At 39.9% G+C, this 19274-nt stretch overlaps 1 protein-coding gene across 1 annotated transcript in view; it reads right to left on the reverse strand.

The window, feature by feature from the left end:
* The window catches only part of NPC1 (NPC intracellular cholesterol transporter 1), a 30987-nt gene that overhangs the window by 4302 nt on the left and 7411 nt on the right, over positions 1 to 19274 (reverse strand). Inside the window, exons 3-22 of the mRNA XM_048508016.1 lie at positions 19069 to 19175; positions 17975 to 18150; positions 16367 to 16534; positions 15409 to 15658; positions 14207 to 14283; positions 13322 to 13689; positions 11507 to 11733; positions 10534 to 10634; positions 9899 to 10001; positions 9257 to 9446; positions 8841 to 9023; positions 7560 to 7674; positions 6709 to 6836; positions 6481 to 6621; positions 5685 to 5774; positions 5310 to 5500; positions 4643 to 4758; positions 3650 to 3779; positions 2116 to 2316; positions 497 to 728 (exon numbers count right to left, since the gene is read on the reverse strand). Coding sequence (XP_048363973.1) covers positions 497 to 728; positions 2116 to 2316; positions 3650 to 3779; positions 4643 to 4758; positions 5310 to 5500; positions 5685 to 5774; positions 6481 to 6621; positions 6709 to 6836; positions 7560 to 7674; positions 8841 to 9023; positions 9257 to 9446; positions 9899 to 10001; positions 10534 to 10634; positions 11507 to 11733; positions 13322 to 13689; positions 14207 to 14283; positions 15409 to 15658; positions 16367 to 16534; positions 17975 to 18150; positions 19069 to 19175 — 3294 coding nt within the window. The remainder of the gene's footprint in view (positions 1 to 496; positions 729 to 2115; positions 2317 to 3649; positions 3780 to 4642; positions 4759 to 5309; positions 5501 to 5684; positions 5775 to 6480; positions 6622 to 6708; positions 6837 to 7559; positions 7675 to 8840; positions 9024 to 9256; positions 9447 to 9898; positions 10002 to 10533; positions 10635 to 11506; positions 11734 to 13321; positions 13690 to 14206; positions 14284 to 15408; positions 15659 to 16366; positions 16535 to 17974; positions 18151 to 19068; positions 19176 to 19274) is intronic.

Raw genomic sequence — 19274 nt, forward strand, 5'->3', positions numbered from 1 at the left:
GATTATGCCCAGGCTATCCTAGAAGTGTGTGTGCCCACAGAAAGGGCTCTGAATGCCACCTCTGGCACCCGTGCCACAGGTTCGCCACTGCTGCTCTAGGGGGTCATCTGGCATTTAAGCTGGTTAATAAACATATACAATTTTTACCATAGCTAAAGCAAAAGTGTTAAGAATGAGAAGTCTGCTCAAATAATCTGCAGCCGTTTCACATTTACAACTTGTCATACAACTGACTCCAGAACATGACATTCTATTCTATTACAGACAGCAATATTAAAATTCCAGAAAGATGTTTTTCTAGGAGTTGGTAGACTCTTAGTTCTATAGTATTTTATTTATTCAATTTATTCCATTTCTCCCCTGCCCTTTCCTGCCACAGGGAGCTAAAGTATCAGAATGCATTTTTATGTTAGCAAGACAAGGATTTTTTCAGGCATTACATACCCTGCTAGGTACCTAAGGAACTGGAGAGTAAATATTAGATGCAAGGACTTACCACAACAAGGTTGACCAATGAAACTGCATTCAAGCCGATTCCCCAAAGCCACATGACTCCAAACATGTTGACTAATATCATAGCAATGGTCAAGGAAACCACAATGGCAGCCCAAACTTCAAAGCCAAGCAGGACCATTGTAACAAGGAATATTGATCCAAGCGAAAAGCCAAGGTTGCTAATGGTATCCGCCACAATAGTCAGGTATTGTTCATAAAAAACATAGAACACACTGAATAAAATGAAAAAGCACTGTTAATATCTCAGACTAATGAAAGCAATATTTCAGAATGTAAATATCTATATTGTTGCAAAAAGGGAACTGATTTAAAGGATTTTTATCCTGCCTTGCCTTGAGCTCAAGGCAACTCACAGCATAGGAAATGCCCAATGTAAAAAAAATAGAACTTTTTTTGTTTTTACACCCAACCATTCACCAGAGTTATGCCACTCTATTCAGAGATTAGAAGGACAAAAAAGCAGTCTTAAAACTTTTACAATAACAACCTAACAGAACCCTTTACAGTCACAGACACAAAAAAATGGGCAGGCAGAAAAGCCAAGGTGCAAATGAAAGGGGGGCTTATTTACCAGACCCTCACTGTTCACTGCACAAACGCCCCCCCCCCCCCGCCTCATTTTTTCAGCAGCTGGGGTAGAGACTGTTCAAAAGATCTGCTTCTACAAAATACATCCTCCTGCTATTTGAAAGGGTTCACAATTTTAAATATTGCTTTGCATTGGGACTGCCATTCCCTGTTGGGAATGGGAGATCCCCTGCCCCCAGCTCCTGTTTGCCACTGCTGTGGTCAGTGGAAGAAAAATAACATTTAAAAATCATGGTTGGGTGATAGTTCAACCACAGAATTTCAAGAAGTTTCTGGAGAGGTGGTAACATCACTTCCGAGTTTCCCTTGTTATGCCACTGCCTGACTAGCCCCCATACCTTCACTCTCCCACTGGTTGCCGGAACATCAGTGGCTGAGCTTCAAGGGGGTGGGGATGCGCTGCACACTGGCTGCGAGCCTGGGGGCGGAAAATTGCCCCCTTCCCTGCACCCCCTGCACCCCTTCCTTCGACCCCCTCCTTTACCTTAGTTAAGCCTGAAAAGTTCAGGCCTGTTCAGGCTGAAAAATGGCCTGGTGAAACTACACTTCCCAGGAGACTTTGGGTGCTGCGGGGTGTGTGTGTGTGTGTGTGTGTGTGTGTGTGTGTGTGTGTGTGTGTGTGCATGCGTGCTGCGGTGGGGCCCATGGGGGGACGGAAAACACAGAGTGTGCACCAGGCGCAGTTTGGCCCAGCTTCACCTCTGCAGAACATACTTAGCAAATTCTACTTTGCTTTTGGAATATTTTAGCTGCAAGAAGTTTAAAAAATGGCTTCTAACTTGTAATAGTCAGACCCTGAATGTTAAATGTTGAGTAAAACTTTTTAACAAGGAATTCTGAACTGTTGCACTGCTTAACGTTTGCAGGAATTTCACACTTAGACCCACAGAACCTGGAGAACATTTACAGTACTACCCTAACCTTATGATTACCACCCTCTAAAGTTTCAGGGGGAGAAGAATGGTGGTACTGGTGGGAGAGACCATCCTGTCAGTAAAGGTATCCTTGTACCTGTAAGGGAAAACACGGTATTTCTTCTCTTGGATTCCCATCGTTTCAGTAATATTGGCTGCTATCATTTGTGCTTTCTTCATTGCATCAATGAAGTCTGCCGAAGTTTTCAGCACCGTATGGAAAGTCATGAAGTAAGTCGCTCCAACTTCAGAGTTATTGTGTATTAAATCAACTGCAGAACTATATGCTGCATGCCCTCTGAGAAGAAACGCACAATTAATACACCAATTTGATTTGATATCTAGATTTTCAGTCCAAACCGAGTAGCTGGAAAATCCAAGGGGGCGAGTTCAATAAAGAGCTGGACTGTGTAGTGGTCAGAGTGCTGGACTAGGATTTGGGAGACCCAGGTTGAAAACTCCTCTCCACCATGGAAGCTTAATGGGTTGTTTACTGGCATTTGGTCAGTCTCACACACACATTCAGTATAACGGACCTCACAGGGTTTTGTGAAGATAAAATGGAGAATACTGTAAGCACCTTTCGGTCTTGAGCAGAGAGAAAAGTTGGATGTAAAAAAGAAATAGCAAAATATCATTGCTAAATAAATATTTAGGAGTTACATATCACGTCATACATTCAAAGTCTTAACAACAGTACTCCAAAGTAGGCTAACAGTACCAATATGTGAAGGGGAGAGCATGGCAACTAAGTAGCTGCTCAAAACAACCTAGTGACATTATGGCAGAGGTGGAATCTAAACTAGAAATATCCCAACACAGGATTCATTCTCTTTCACACTGTACACCAGCTCTATATCTCAATTCCTGTTAGAACACTGACAGAAGCTCCCAAATCAAATGCTGGACTGAGTCTACCAACTGAAGACTTCCTTTTGGAACAGAGGTACTTATTTGCTAATCCAAATATATGGGGGAACACAGCATTAAAACAACAGAAGAAGAAAGTATCACTTAATAGATATTGTGCTGTGAAATGTTGTCAGAGAGCTCCCAAGAAGAAAGGAAAAGAACAGTGCAAACATGAAGGATTGCAAAATTACCTTCACACCTCCGTTAACCTTCTTATGAGGCCCTGGACTGCTAATGTGGCCATTTTTCCCCTACCAACCAACTATAAAAGTGCTCATGTAAATCAGCAAAATTGCTTAGTCATTTACAGCTGCAACAACAGGGCCATAAGATCTCTCTAAAACAGGAATAAGATTAACATGGCTTTCCAGAACAGCTTCACAATCTTTCAGGCAATGACCAAACATCACTTAACTAGATTCACAGATGAATTATTAGATTTCTACTGAGGTTATTCTATGTTCTTCAGAATTTCAATTACAGTAAGTTTTTCATATTGAGGTTCTTATAATTTACCTAACCAATTTCTTTTGTACATTAAGAACAAATTCATTTTAAGCATTTCAAAAGTACAGCGAGGCCCTGAAGACTAAAAAAATTGGACAATTTTATTACTGCAATATTTGTCAAAACATGGTTCAAAATAAAAGTAAACAAAATATGGTTTACTTTTAAGAAAACATAACCATATTTAACTTTCCCACCATAGCAATACATACCCTTTCCCACATTTTGGATTAGGGTTATCAGACAGGAACATTGGGAGGAATTTCATGAAGTCTTCACCCTGGGGTCTCTGTTTTCCTTCTTGAGTTAATGGCCGGCAGCGCACACAGGTTGGATTAACAACTGCATAAATGTTGTAGAAAAGATTAAAGAAGGGCTGCCATATCCACATTAAAAAGTACTTGTTTCAGCTATTGCATTTCAGACACATAGATCACAGTTTATACATATAATGTCTTGAAGAATAACTATATATATATATATTAAAAGAACCAGTGTCCCAGAATTTTGTACAAAAGGCACAGAAGCACCTACTCAGCAACAAAAACACATTGAAATTGGCTGAACAAGCAGTTTCAGAAACAATGGTCACACAGTTTTAGTCATAATGCTTTACCCCATCTACAGTCTACTGAAACCAGTATCTGTGTTCTAGATCTATACTGTCTATAGAAAATTGTGAAACTCACACTAGCCTCCACACCACCTTCAGTGCACATCAGGGCAATCTTTAATTCACATTTTAGGGGATCTACACAGAACCATCAAGATTGGTGTGACCAAAGGCGTGGCGGGGGGAGAATGGTGCCCGAGGCAACACCTACTCTGACCATCCTCCCCCCATGCCCACTTACTTGGCTGCCCCCCCTCCCGCCACGCCAGGCTCCACTGGCTGAAGGAGCAACCGGGCTGGGCCGCCAGGGACCACCCTGCCAGGTTGGCTGACAGAGCCTCCGCCAGCTGAAAGAGCAGCCTGGCGGGCCGGGCCCAGGGGAAAGGGTGTGGGGGATTCTCCCCTCATGTGACCAGCTGGCGTGTGCCTGAGGACATGTGACCTCACATGTCCCCGTGAGTGCTCTGCCTCTGGATGTGACCACCAGAATTCACCATAAAGGGATGTTGTTGGAATCATATCCCTAGATTAGAGTGTATGTACCTTATATGTGAAAAATGTTTCTGGAGAACATAAGAGAAGCCAATAATACCTGAAGCATTGCAAAACTGTTCTGTTCTGTTATAGATTCTGCAACAGGAAGATTGTGGTTTAACCCAGTCGAAGTAGTCATCAATCCAAGAAGAAGGAGCATAGCCAATTTTTGTGCTACAAAATGGAAAAAGGAGACATCTTTAGCCAGATACTGAATAGTTCAATTTAAAAAGAGTACAACACAATCCAGCTCTTTTGGAACATTTGCAACAGTTTAGCTAAATGAGGTGTAAACTGGAGAATTTAGAACTCCTTTTCGAAATTAGGGTAAAATTCACAGGGTCCATATTTTACAGTCTTAATTGGACTGTAAACAGTAATTTATGTGTATAAAATGTACTGGGACACAGAAATACCTTATGGTGACATTTCCATGTAAAAAGTCATTATGTTCGTATCTTAAGCAGATAATTCTGCAGGGAAAAGGGAGCCTATATACACAGTCTGATTTCACCTTAAGCCCAGGTTAGTAAACAGAGTAGATGCTAAACTTTGGGTGTTTCCAAACCTGGGAATCCTATGCAAATCCCATTTAAAAGTGAGCAAAAAGAATTGTGCAGCAAGAATACTTCCTCAGAAGTCACACTTCCATCAAAAGTATGCTTCTATTCATGTAGTAGTTAGTCATTACTATTGACATTTTATGGGTAAAATGAAATACTTACTAGTTACTAATCTCTGCTGCATCAAATACTTGCTGTACTAGGGAGTTATTATTGCATCCCATTCCACCACACACCATATTTTGTCCATCCACAGTAGTATAGTCGTGGCCTTCTTCTAGCACAAAATATACTGGAGGACCTGAATGCAAGTATTTGCTTAGGGAGTTGAAGTAATCAATCACATACGAGTCCTTACACAAAAGAAGGAAGAAAGGTCTGCGTTAGTTCTACAATAGTTAGCCCTCATGTGGTATTCATATTTCTAACAGATATGCAATTCTATTACTTTAAGTATGCAATGATACTTGTCAGTAAAATTGGTATTATAATAATTTCCCTTGAAAAACGGGATGGAAGACTGGGAAAGCCACTTACATCTGGCATAGATAACCTCTGGTCCAGACCAATCTCTACTTTGTTGACAACTGACACACTGAATGACAGAATACCCACAAATACAGATATCTGAAAGATAAATGGAAAAATCAGGTATAATGCACAGAAACAGGAATTTACATGCAGCAAATGCCTCTACTTAATATTGCAGGACAATATAGCTCTTAAAACTCCCAGTACGTCAGATTTTAAGGTCCAATCATATCAAGACGAATCAGGAGTGTGGTAGAAGTAACAATCATAACTTCCATATGAAAGTTCATGTCCACCAAAGAGTTTATTAAACACTGGTGGGTTTTCCGGGCTGTCTGGCAGTGGTCTGGTGGATCTTGTTCCTAACATTTCGCCTGCATCTGTAGCTGGCATCTTCAGAGGTGTATCACAGAGAGAAGTCTGTTACACACAGTGCCTAGTGAGAAGGGAATGTTTTAGTGGGGTACATATTGTCCATGTCCCAGGGTGAGGAACCAACCAGTAAGTGTTTGGGTGGAACTTGCTATGCGAAGGTGTGGTTCAGTGCATTGTATTGCGGGTGGGGTTATCAGTCCATTTACATTTGTAATTAAGTCACTTAGACTACTTACATTAACCAATCTGGGGGGAAAAACCTATTAGGGAAGGGAAACTGCATAAGATTAACTGCAGATCAATTGAGATGCCTAATAGTTTTTAAAGTATTAAAGCAGTATTCATATCGTTTTTTTAAAGGTTGAGATTAACTAGAAACATTTTTTACTAATAAAACAGAGCCAAACAAACATGAAGATATGCATACCACAATGGGTCTCATCCAATCCTTAAGAAGAAACGGAGAATATATATTTTTGAAGAACTGAAACAAGACACTCTCGGAGAGCTGCCCGCTGCTGAGTTTTTCACCCCCTTTGATACAACATAAAATATCCAATTGATTTTTCTGGAAAATAAAACACCCAAAATGCAAGAGTGAATATGCTGCTGACACAATCAATCACCTACATAGAATGAATTATAGTGGACTCACCTCTTGACGCTTAATATCTAGTCCTAAGAGACTAACAAAGCAGGTAACCTGAAGGAGGAAATCAATGAATATAGCCACTGCAGCAAAGAGTGAGAAAGTACGAACAGCAGGCATAGTAGATAAAGTTCCTAAAAAAAGAAACAGAAATGCATCAGATCCTTGCAATCTAGAAAAACAGATAAAAATAATTTTATTTTTAATCAAAAGTCTTAGGTAAAAAAAACAGCTAAAGACTTCCTTAATAAAGAAATAGAAAAAGTGCTACAAACTCCTTGCTTAACAGAAAAGGAGCGTTCAAGAAAATCCCTTCCAATGTAACTTAATATTGCAGCTAGTTGATGCCACAGTTTTACAAAGAACTAAAGATTAAACCTGTTCTCTCATTCCCCTCCTCCCAACACCTTTAGCTTTGACAAATGAATGAAAATTTCACAAGCTTATGTTGTGTGATTTTGGTTGCCATTTTGGGGTTGCTAAGAAACTCCAACAATACTGACAAGATTCGTATGCCTCAGTCACTGCCAATCAAGGGGGCGAGGGAAACTGAAAAAGATAAAATATGAGAAGAAGGGAGGAAAGGAAGTAACACTGAAAGAAGGAATTACCAGAAAATTCCAGAACACAGTAGGTTGCTGGGAAGAAGAGATAAAAAAAGAGGAGACACAGAAACAGCCATAAGGCAATGGGAAAGAAAGATAAAGAAAGACACATGACTGCATGGGAGAGAGAAAAGGAAGCAGAAAAAAGGGAAAGGTGTAGAAGCTGCCATGGAGATGGAAAGGGTTAGGAAGGGGGAACTGGAGAGTGGCAATAAGATAAAAAGCAAGAGTAAAAAGATCAGAAATTCTTACCCAAGAAAAAAGCCACTGTCTCTGAAAATGATGATAGAAACATGCTTGGTGCCACTTCTCCAAGAATTCGTCCTATCTGCTTATCTAGAGTTTCACCTTGAAGACGTTCATCTCTCTAGAATTGCAATTTGTTTATTAGGGATTTATTGTATACCTTCTCAGATATATCACTTAAATATTAATTTAAGAGAACTTAAAAATTGTTTAAGGCTATAATAACTAGCTTTCTGGAAGTCTCACATCTTTTCTTGAACTGTAAGCTAGGAATATAAAATGAATAGCAGAATCACACTGATTTGGACAGTGAATAGAGCAAGTAATAGAACTTTTCAGTTTTTCATAAGTTCTCAGAAAATTGCCAAGAGACAACCACAGCTCAGTCACTAATCTGTCATTACAGAAAGTATGTTTGGTTTCAGAGAAAATAATCCTTTCCTAGATTATATGCCTCATGTTTTAAAAGGAGACGGAGATAAAGCTAGACCTTTCCTTTCAGTTTTGCTGGAGTCAATGACTGCTCTCTTCTTTATTCCTAGAACACACACTATTACTGGAAAGCATAAGTGCCTAAATTCTGAATTGTCTCACTTTCTCCATCTCTCCCAGGCAGTGCAATCCAGATTGGGAGGGAGTGGTGTGGTGGCCAGGGACAGCGCAGCAAAGGCAGTGCCATGCCACCTCCAAAGGGGATTTGGGCAGTGTAGTAAAGAGGGAAATCAAAAAACCTTCCTCCCGCCCAAATTGCCCCACTGGAGAAGCAGGCTCACACCACACTTTAATGTGATGTTAATCTGAAGGCTTGGAGGGCAGCAAAAGCCGATTAAAATTGGCTCCACCCTCAGAACACCTCTGGCCTGCCCCATCCCTGGAATCTGCTTGAATGCTAGCATAGCTCCCTAGCAGAACCCATTTCCGGGGTTGGCTGCTGTGGAGCTGTGCAGCACCTGAACGCCAGTGCGTCTGCTTTCTCCATCAGTGCGTGTACCTCTTACACTGGCGGTGGGGGGGTGGGGGGTGGGGACTTGGCATCTTATAAAAATTGCTTCAATAGGATCATTCTACTATAATGCTGTCATTATAGGCCCCAATTGGTCAAAGGTAGGTTCCCCAATTAAAAGGAACACAGCTGAACCATAACGGTTTAAACTGTCTGATTTGCCACAATGCAAGCACAAATCAAAGAAAGAATATAGAACTAAACTGAACAATGACATCTCCCATTAAGGTCGTTCACTGACCAATTCATATTGGAACTCATTTTATATTTAAAAAAAGAAATACCTGAAGTGTCTGAACAACAATGAATATGTTGTCTACTCCAACAGCCAGCACCAAAAATGGAATTACTTCTATCACAATCAACGTTAACGGGACTCCAAAGTAGCTGAAGATTCCCAGAGAGCATGCAACTGAACTTAGTACAATGAAAATGCCTGCAATGCCGAGGGAAATTTTTGAATCTACCTAGCAAAAGAAGAAACAAATCATACAATTAATTGTACTTAAACTAGAACCCATATCCCCAAAAGGCTACATTTTGCAAGATTAATAACAGGAATCACAAGAGAACTCTGATTCATGCTGTCATGACAAATCCACACTTACAAATCTGGGAGAAAAACTGAATATTCTGAAACATTTTTTGAAAAGTCTTTAACTGTTAGGTGCAATTCCACAACAAATGTAATGATGCATACCAGGAATCTTCTAGCACTCTTGATGTGTCCCAGAGCTATGGAGATGTACATAAACATTACGATATAGCTAATAAGCACAGTGCTGACATCACCATTGCTTTCTCGGTTTATTTCGTCTTCAATGCTACGTTCAGCAGAGAAGGAAATGGTCAAATTCGGGTTGCTGTAATTTTTCACAAAATTGAGGAACCTGAAATTTCAAAAAATCAAAGCTTTCTTAGAAAGCCAAAATTCTCACACAACTACTCACACAGGTCAAAAGAACACACTTTTTCATACAGGAAATAACATTTTTGATACCTGATACAAACTCTTAGACATGATTCGCTTAAAAAAAATGACTAGGTCCTCTGCTAATAACTTAAACCTGACATACATGAACAAGGGGATGAGTGAGAACAGGTGTCATACTGGAAACACTGAAAACTTCCATCAGATGACCCATTAGCAGTTTTCTAACCTAGTAGCATCTGTGTTACACAGACGGCTTCCCATGTGCAAAACTGAGACAATCACTGCACCACTTGGATTTCTCAAACCCACACACCACAGTGGAGTTCAATTACTATTTGAGATCTTGTGCATGGAAACTATTCACCAATACAGAACATATTTCAAATTAGTCTTATTAGAAAGACTTACTCCTTTTCCCAAGCCAGAACCTTCATCAGTTTGTCTGTGTCATTGTAATAATTCCTAACAGGAAATGTAATCACAAGGGCAGTGGCATTATTGTAGTTATCACCTACACACAGAAAAGAGAAAGACATTCGTAATTCTGAAGGGATGGCATATTCAAGGAAGTTAAAATCCCTCTGGCAGCATCATTTTAAACCTTCTCCTGCCTTTAATGTATACTGTCTCACTGAAAGCAACTCATCATCAACTACCACCAAAGTGCAAACACCACAACAGCATCATATAGTGGTAAAACATTTCTGGCTTCCACCAGGTGGCCAGATTTTTAAAAGTCACCATATTAGGGTTTTCATCTGACTTGCTATCAAGTCTTACTCATTCATGTTGGCCAAGCAGTGTAGTTTGTAATTACAAGCTTCTCCCTCCTGCTCACCATGGGATGAGGCAGATACCCCTACCAATCTGGGATATCAAGTGAGTGTTTCACAACTCACGTTGTAAGGACTAGGGATGAAATATTGACACTGTTGTGCTGTACTGGTCAGATTACAGAAACAGGCTTTGTGAGCCTCAAATTCACTTCCCCACCAAAAAGAATTATTAGGATTTCCAAAATCATTTCAGCACATGATGCTTACCATCATATCCTCCCAAGACCAGCCATGGAAATACAGGTCCACCAAATGTCCCCAAACATGGGTCATGAAACAGGGTTGTATCATTTAGAGATGCTGGCGCCCTGTGAAATTCATTAAAAATGCTGAAAATGACCCAAGTGGCAGAGCAGAAAAAGGAATGCATATTACATATGAAATTGTTGCACAAAATCAGATTTTATACCCAGAAACTGCTTCTTGCAGTCGGAATGTAAATGTTATTCAGTAATTCTGCTTAGGTTTTCAGAACTCCTTGCCCATTGACTATTTCAGTACCACTCTTTATTCAACTTCTCCTTAAATCTGTGCTTTGCTGTACAACACGGCAATCCTACGTACACCCTACCTAGAAACAACTTCCACTGAGACCAGCAGAAGTCTTCCTTCCAAGCAAGTGAATTTAATAGTAAGGTATAAGAGTCCACAAAAATCTTCCATGCATAGACATTCTCCTTATGAGCTCAAATTTAGTACACTAAAACACCAGTAAACCAAGTGTCAAGTACAGACAGCTATATGTTTCACATAAAAATGTTAGTTGGGGACAGTTGAGGGGCAATGGTCAAGAAAATTGTATGCTTCTGCATTAGAATATAATCCCAAATGAATATGAAAGTTATAGTTCATTTTTACACACTGTCTTTACCAAAATAATTATTTTGTGCATTGTTGAACATAGTACTTTATACAAGAACATTCATGCCAAAATATATTTTCACTTTTAAACGGATTGGGGGTGGGTGGGGAGCAGGGCTAGGTAGGCACTAAGACCCAGGTGGAGCATTCTACAACAAAGAATGTCTGGCATGCTTTGTCTGTGACAGAGGAATGTACTCTCTACTAACATCTTTAAGTGAAACAGAGTATAGTGATTGACAACATCAGTCTGTCAAGCCAACGCATAAAAGCAGTTTTTTAATCTAGCACAGTAAAAGAAGGGAGTCACTCTACTTACTGGACACAGTACAAAAAGTGAGTGTGGTAATCTGCATAGACATAAAAGCCATCCCAATCCAAATGATCAAGGACGGAGTGACTGTTCTGGAAATAGTTGAGTACACTCAGGATTGTACAGTTGTTGTTGTAGGGAGAAAGAGGTGCCATGCAAATATCCTTCAGCATTACAGTGTCATTGTTATAATAAGCAGCTATATTTTCAATAGCATCCTGCAAATCTAGTACCTGGAGATATGAGAAAGCAAGAACCAAAATGGTATTTAGTAGAGAAATATAAGAGAACTTTCCCTATGCTCATTAACTGAACAGTCTTTTCTATACTATTTTGACAAAAAGCACAAAATGAAATGCATTGTTTAATAAAGAATTTTCTGTGTATTGTTGAAGGCAATTTTCTCTCCGTGACAGAGGCTTCACAGTTAATTAAAAAGAAGCCAAAAGGACAGTAATAAATGCTATGCCGTCAAGTAAACAAAACTTAATAAGTCAATATTTAACAGTCTATATTAGAAGCAAACAATTTGCTATACACATCTCATAAGATCCAAAACCATGATCAAAAATCACACACACGGGGGCCAGGTACCACTACTGGAATCATTTGCACAAACTTGGGACAAGTCCCGAGGCTTGCGTAAAAATCCAAATTTGTGGGTGTGGGCTTACACGATGCCTCATGATCTTAGTTACTATTTTGAGGGTTGTTCAGCAACCCCATAAGCACGTTAGTCAAAGACAGCAGAAGCAGCTGCAGGGTGCACTGCTGGGAGCACAAGGAGGAGAGAAGCCACTGCAACAACCAAGATGATCGAGGGAAGGGAGAAGGTGGCAGGAAAGGTGACGAGATACATCAGTGGATAAGTCAGGCAGGTGAAGGAGGCTGTACTTTGAGCAAAAGAGCAGGTAGGTGCAGCACTGACTACAGAAGCAATGAGGAAGATACCACTGCTGGGTGACCCCAGCAAGGGGAGGAAGCAGCAAGGGGAGGGGAAGCAAGGGGGCAGAAAAAGAGAGTGAAAAGGCTGAAGGGAAAGGGCCAGTGGAAGAGAAGAGAAGAGTTTGTATTTATACCCCCTTTCTCTCCTGCAAGGAGACTCAAAGAGACTTACAATCTCCATTCCCTCCTTCCCCCACAACAAACACCATGTGAGGGGGGTGGGGCTGAGAGAGCTCCAAAGAACTGTGACTAGCCCAAGGTCACCCAGATGGCATATGTTGTAGTGCACAAACAAATCTGGTTCACCAGATAAGCCTCCACAGCTCAAGTGGCAGACCAAGGAATCAAACCCAGTTCTCTAGATTAGAGTGAACTGCTCTTAACCACACCACCACATGGGCTCTCAAGACAGGTGGAACTCACAGAAGGCAACGAGGAGAACACAGGAGACACAAGATACTGGGATAAACCCAACCTTAAGCAAGTCTTATGGGCCTCCACCTATTGAATTCTATATTATACGTTAACATGCAGCCAACATACAGTGGGTACATTAAGTGCTTTATGATTCCCTGGAGCAATCCTAAATCAAAGTGGGTACAGTAACTTTGCACTGCAACAGAACAGCAAGCCTGATGGAGCCACAAAATGATAGCAAATAATAGAGCAAATCCTGGAAGGATACACAAATCTTGCTATGGTTTTTTCTCTGGCATACACCTAATCTGAAATATTAAAAGTGCAGGACTTTAGCCTTTGTGGTTTCTTTGTCTATCAGCAATTATAATAATATCTCAAAAACAAGAAAAACTGCACTCAACTATCCAGCTTATGTATGCGTCACCTACACATGCAAAGGGCCAAATTCTGTGTTACCTGATGTAAGATATCTTTGGTAAGTGGAGGCCCAAAAGGAACATCTGCTCCCAGGTATGGCTGGAAGATCTCTGATTTGGTGTGTGGAGCCTGAATAATAAGTTGTTCAGTACGAAAGAAAGGTCCAAAGTGAGTGTCAAAATAATTTTTCTCTTTACGAGTTTGACTGCTTGGCGATGACCAGAGATCTATGGGGTTTGTAGTCACTTTCACAAAGGCCAGGCCTGAGGAGCACATGGCAATAATAACCAAGGAAAACACAATCACAGGCCTGGGATTTCGGACGCAGAAAGCTCCCCATGACGTGAATGTGACTCTCAGAGCATTCTCAAACCTCTCACCAAGCCTCTCACACCAGGAAGCATCACCTGCAAGAATATGCACGATAAATTAAATAGCTCTAATTCTACGATGTAACTTTTTAAAAATTTTGCTTACAAAGGTAAGGGCTTTTGTTGAATCTAAGGTAAATGCAAAAGCATAACATCAAGGTGACTGCCAATATTGTGGTGCTATTGTCAATTCCATTCAAAAGAGGACATAATGTAATTATTATGTGCTTCCTGGTCTGTTCATATGTACCACCCCCCGCGCCAGCACAGTTCACTGGAACTGAGGAGACATAACAAGGCTAAAGTCCAGGATACATTTACAAGCCACTCATGTTATATGTTTAGATTCAATTTTGGCTGCTGAAAGTGAAAAAAACACACAAACTGATGTAGAAACTAGTAATATGGAACAAAAGCCATGAAAAATGTATCTAGTCTATAACTTCAAAACAATAAAACAGTAATTTTAGCAACAATGTTATGACTACAATTGTAAGGAGAGATAAAACCCAAACTACATTTAATCTAATGATCATTACTGGCTAGTACCTACCAGCACTCCGGTGTGAATTAACAGAATAAGCAATGTTGCTGTCAATAGGTGTATATTCAGAAACAAAATGTCTCTTCCTGCAAAAGAAAGCACACAGCATATTCCTAAGATCATCAAAGTTTGTATAGAATAGAAAACTACGGTTACTTCTAAAGAGTAACTGAATTGTAAAGGAGAGCCTATGAGCCTGAGGCCAAAATGCCAAACTATGGTTTGATATATTGTATATGAACCACCTGACTCAAAGCTTCAGCCTAGTTTAAAATACTACCAGAACAACTAAATTGCAGTTTGTTGGAACTAAATGTTGGGTACAACATTTTGAAGCAGTCCTACCTCGCTTAATGACAATCCTCTGCTATTGCAAGACTGGTTTTCAAAAAGGCTTCTGCAGCCACAAACAATTGCTTCATTGTACCCACATGTGATGATGCAACTGTGCTAGAGCACAGTCAGGGTTTCTACCGGTCATCATTCAGAAATCCAACTCAAATTTTAAAGCTAAATTTTATGGAGAGTGCCTCCCATTCCCGGTCTGATATTTTGGGAATTTTTAAATTAGGGACAAAAATAGCTACAAATAGATGTTCTTAAGTGAATTATGTGTACAATCATAATATTAATGGATGTTCATGGAAATTATGCATATCATTATTATGATATACTGAAGATATACATTTCAAAAAATACTTTAAGAAGAAGAAGAGAAGAGTTTGGATTTATATCCCCCCTTTCTCTCCTGCAGGAGACTCAAAGGGGCTTACAATCTCCTTTCCCTTCCCCCCTCACAACAAACACCCTGTGAGGTAGGTGGGGCTGAGAGAGCTCCGAGAAGCTGTGACTAGCCCAAGGTCACCCAGCTGGCGTGTGTGGGAGTGTACAGGCTAATCTGAATTCCCCAGATAAGCCTCCACAGGTCAGGCGGCAGAGCTGGGAATCAAACCTGGTTCCTCCAGATTAGATACACGAGCTCTTAACCTCCTACGCCACTGCTGCTCCTAAGAAGATCAAAATGAGAAGGAGTAATGAACTAAGGAAACACTATAAATGAAATTGCTGAAATTCTCAATAAGGGTACATTTTATAAATATTCACCAAACAGTTTGAGCGCATGTTGTTTAACATTATATTAACAGAAGAACAATGATTTTTTTTCGGTGTCAAGAGTTTGAATATTATATATAAAAAGGGTGGCTCCTTACCTGTAACACCAGATCCCCAAAACCATCGCAAAAAATACAAGTAAAAATCCCATATAGAAGATCCACATGATGACATACATAGCATCCAAACCAAACAAAAGCCAAGGTTTGGGAGGTGGAGGGGGTTGTGGTTTGGGACCACAAACAGCAGAACAATCCTGACAGCTGCAGGGTGCTGTAAAGTCATCCATAGACTCATTGCAGCCTTTGGTAGCATTATTCATAGGAGTCATTCCATGGATGGAAACGTCTGAACAAAATACATTAAATACAAAAACAGAAATGTACAATATACTGCTGAGTTTGCACATACAGCCTATGACTTGAAATTGACACAAATAGCTAAACAGTTTTCAGTGTGGCAATTTGTCTCTTTACATCAGTAAGAAATTAGGAGAATGCCACAGCCCACTCATGCCAAGTTTATTGAAGTTCTGATAATGCAAGATGCTTATTAAAATCCATTAGGTACACCCACACAAAACAACTACATAAGATGACTGTCTTAACAATTCACCCCCTCCTACATACAAAGAACACAGGGATCTCAATGCTGAACCTCCACGGGCCACTGAGGGTTGAATTTTAAGCCTGTTCAGCCTGGTGTCCCTCCTTCCCGCCATTTTGATATACATGTTTCTACTGTACTGCATGTATATTTTAACTTTGTTTTAAATGTTTGAATTATGTGTTTTTGTTTAGTTAGGAGTATGGGCCAAGTATCTCTGAAACCCAGGTTAAAATTCCCATTTACGTCATTAGAAGCTCACAGGGTGGCCTTGGGTCAGTCACATTCTCTCAGTCTAATCTACCTCACAGGGTTGTTGTGAGGATAACATGGAGAGAAAAACAATGTAAGTCACTTTGGTCCCCAATAGGGAGGAAGGAGGGGTATGCATTAATTAAATAAAGCAAAACATTTGTCTTTCTTATCTGAAAAAACATTTGTCTTTCTTACCTGAAAAAACTGCAATGATGTTGAATGGAGTCTGACCATTATCCTTGCTAAACATATACTGAATCCAATTGGTTGCATTGCATTCTTTAACATCTTTTCCACACAGAAGTCCTAATGCTTTAACATTGCTTGATGGCGCTTCCACATCTCTACAGGCATTATACATTGCTGGAAGCATGGACAAGAAAGGACACGTTGACAGTATTGAAAGACACAAATGGAATGTTGTAAATTAGCTCTGAGAATATAAAACAGAATGCATGGACATTTTGGAAACTGCAGAATGAACCATAATTCCACAGATTCCCTTCCCGGGTTGCCAATAGCAAGTATCCCTCTCATCAATGTTATGAACACAAGACAAATGAAGAAAGTCTGTCTCCCTTCGTATTGTTTTGCTGAAAACACAACATCTCATTGCTTTGGCTTTTATGAAAGGATAATGAAGGGAGATGAATAGGAAGCAGCCATTTCATTCAAGGAACAGGAAACAAGGGCAAGATTGCTAGTCCATCATTGAGCCCAAGAAACCAAATGAACTACAACTAGATTGCAATCAAGGCTCCAGTTTTTCAGCACAGGAGGAAAGGGACGCAATATGACTGATATTTAATGCAGCTGCACATAGCGGCTGCCCCAAGCAAGGGAAAAAGTATCCTATCAATTGTCAATTGGGGTGAGACAACATTGCAGGATTCCAAAATCTTGAAGACAGTTGAGTGTAGGAGGGACACGCAACACACATGAGATAGAAGGGTTTAATTTCTGCCCAAGTAATATGAGCCCTCCATCACTTTAGGCACTTTCACACACACCAGGTTAGCTCACTTCTAACATTTATTTAGAAGATGCCACTTTTCCAGAGAGCCTGCTCAAGACAACTTATTAAGTAAAACACAATAAAAACATGACATTCATAGTCTATTAGAACCCTAGAATTCTAGAGCTGAAATCAGACTAGGGACAAGAATACTCACTAGCAACAAGAAAGAAAAAAATAGGGGGATGGTTCAGATCCCCTTAACCACCCATTTTATTTGGTGTAAAAGTCAATAACCATTCACAGAGTCCTTTAGATGGGAATAGACCAGAAATGTAAACAAAATACTAGAGAACAGCAGGATCCAGCTTGAATGATGGTATTTTCTTCCAGAACAAGAAGTCTTCCTCAGGTGCATGGATTCTTCCACCAATGGAAGAAACTTTAAATATATGCAGCTGGCTTATACATAATTAGACAAATGGACTTTGCACCAGCATTTGACTCTATGAATAAGAAGGATGTAAGCTGACTGATCCACTAGTCCCAACCTAAAATATGTTTCTCTCAGTAACATTTTGAGTTGCCTCAAATTTCCACAAAAGTTTGTTCTGTAGAGTAGTAGATCTTTTTCAAAGAATATTCCATTACAAGCTAAACTTGGTGTCCTAAATCAACCTCATAAATGGGACTAGAGACTGACCTCTTCAGCCAGAATGACCTCTAACCTTTTCCTAATCACTTTTAGCCTACAGATGTACCACTCTGCCATTGATACATGTACACGTAAGAGAATATTCATTTTTATTAATCAAGTAAAACAATAAATACTTGATTGACTAGCTTACCATTAGCGAATCTTTCTCCGATGTAATATTGTAACTCCGTGATGCTGGTTTTGTTCTTTTGGGTAACAGGATCATAATACGGAATTGTTTGTGTGACATTTAGAAACTCAGACTGATTGGGACTGCAGGTTAGCTCACAGAACAGATTTATTAAATTATAAAAACATGATGGACATCTGAAAAGAGATAGAAACATCAGAATCCCTGAAGTATGTGGAGTAACATACAACAAATATGTATGTATCAATATCTCTAATTCTCAACATGGCCCCATCTGTGGATACTCAACATGTCCCCAACCTGCAAACCTCCAACTGAGAAAGCTGTCATTGTATTGACTCTATTTTGCATCATTTCAGTTATCAAATGATGCCTGGACCAATATCTAAGACATTTCTGGAGAAAATAATGAATAACATGAAGTGTATTCATTTATGTCATTTACAGTTCACTTGTTGCCCAATATGCTACTTTAGCATGGGAAGATCTAACGAACTAATAGCCCATCTTTCTCACTTGGACTCAAAGTGGATTACACAGAGTGAGTCAATACAATCAACAGGGTGGTATATTCAATAAACAATACAATAGGAGTAAGTCTGTAGAACCAACCAGAAATCTAAAAGCAGAACTGAAGCGAAGCATAAGTCTTAACATAAAACATCAAATCAGGGGTCCCCAATCTTTTTGAGGGAGCATCTGGAATTCTGACACAGCATGAGGAGGCTCGGTTACAAAATGGTTGCCACAAATAGATCCTTGTGCTGTTGCTAAAGTAGCATTTTAAAAAATCTGCACAGCCAATCAAACTCCAATAATCAATGAGAAGCCCAGTTGGGCAAAAGCCCTGCCTGACCCCACGCACTTTCTCAAAATGTTTGGCAGCACCTGAAAAAGTGTTGGCAAGCACTATGGTACCTACATGCACTATGCTGGGGACCCCTGCATCAAATGATGCAAAAATTACATGGTAGGACCCCAGTCTGTGCAGGCTAAATACAGTAGTATAGACCACAGTCCTAAACAATGTCCTACCCTGCCACCAATTCCTGACCAGATGCCATTAGGACGGTCGTAGATAATAACTAACTTACCTGGAAAGAAACTGCAACGGAAGCTCCAAGTTAGCTTTCAAAGTCTGAAGCTGCTGGACATCACAACAAAGGCTAACATTCCCATAGTAAAAACTTGGGCATAGTTCCTTAACAACAACAACAACAAGAAGGATTTATAGAAACATTTTTAAATTATATGTAAAATATATATCTCAGATTTGGTTCTACTCTATGCTTTGAACATT

This window comes from Sphaerodactylus townsendi, linkage group LG09 (assembly GCF_021028975.2).
Source record: "Sphaerodactylus townsendi isolate TG3544 linkage group LG09, MPM_Stown_v2.3, whole genome shotgun sequence".
Classification (NCBI taxonomy): domain Eukaryota; kingdom Metazoa; phylum Chordata; class Lepidosauria; order Squamata; family Sphaerodactylidae; genus Sphaerodactylus; species Sphaerodactylus townsendi.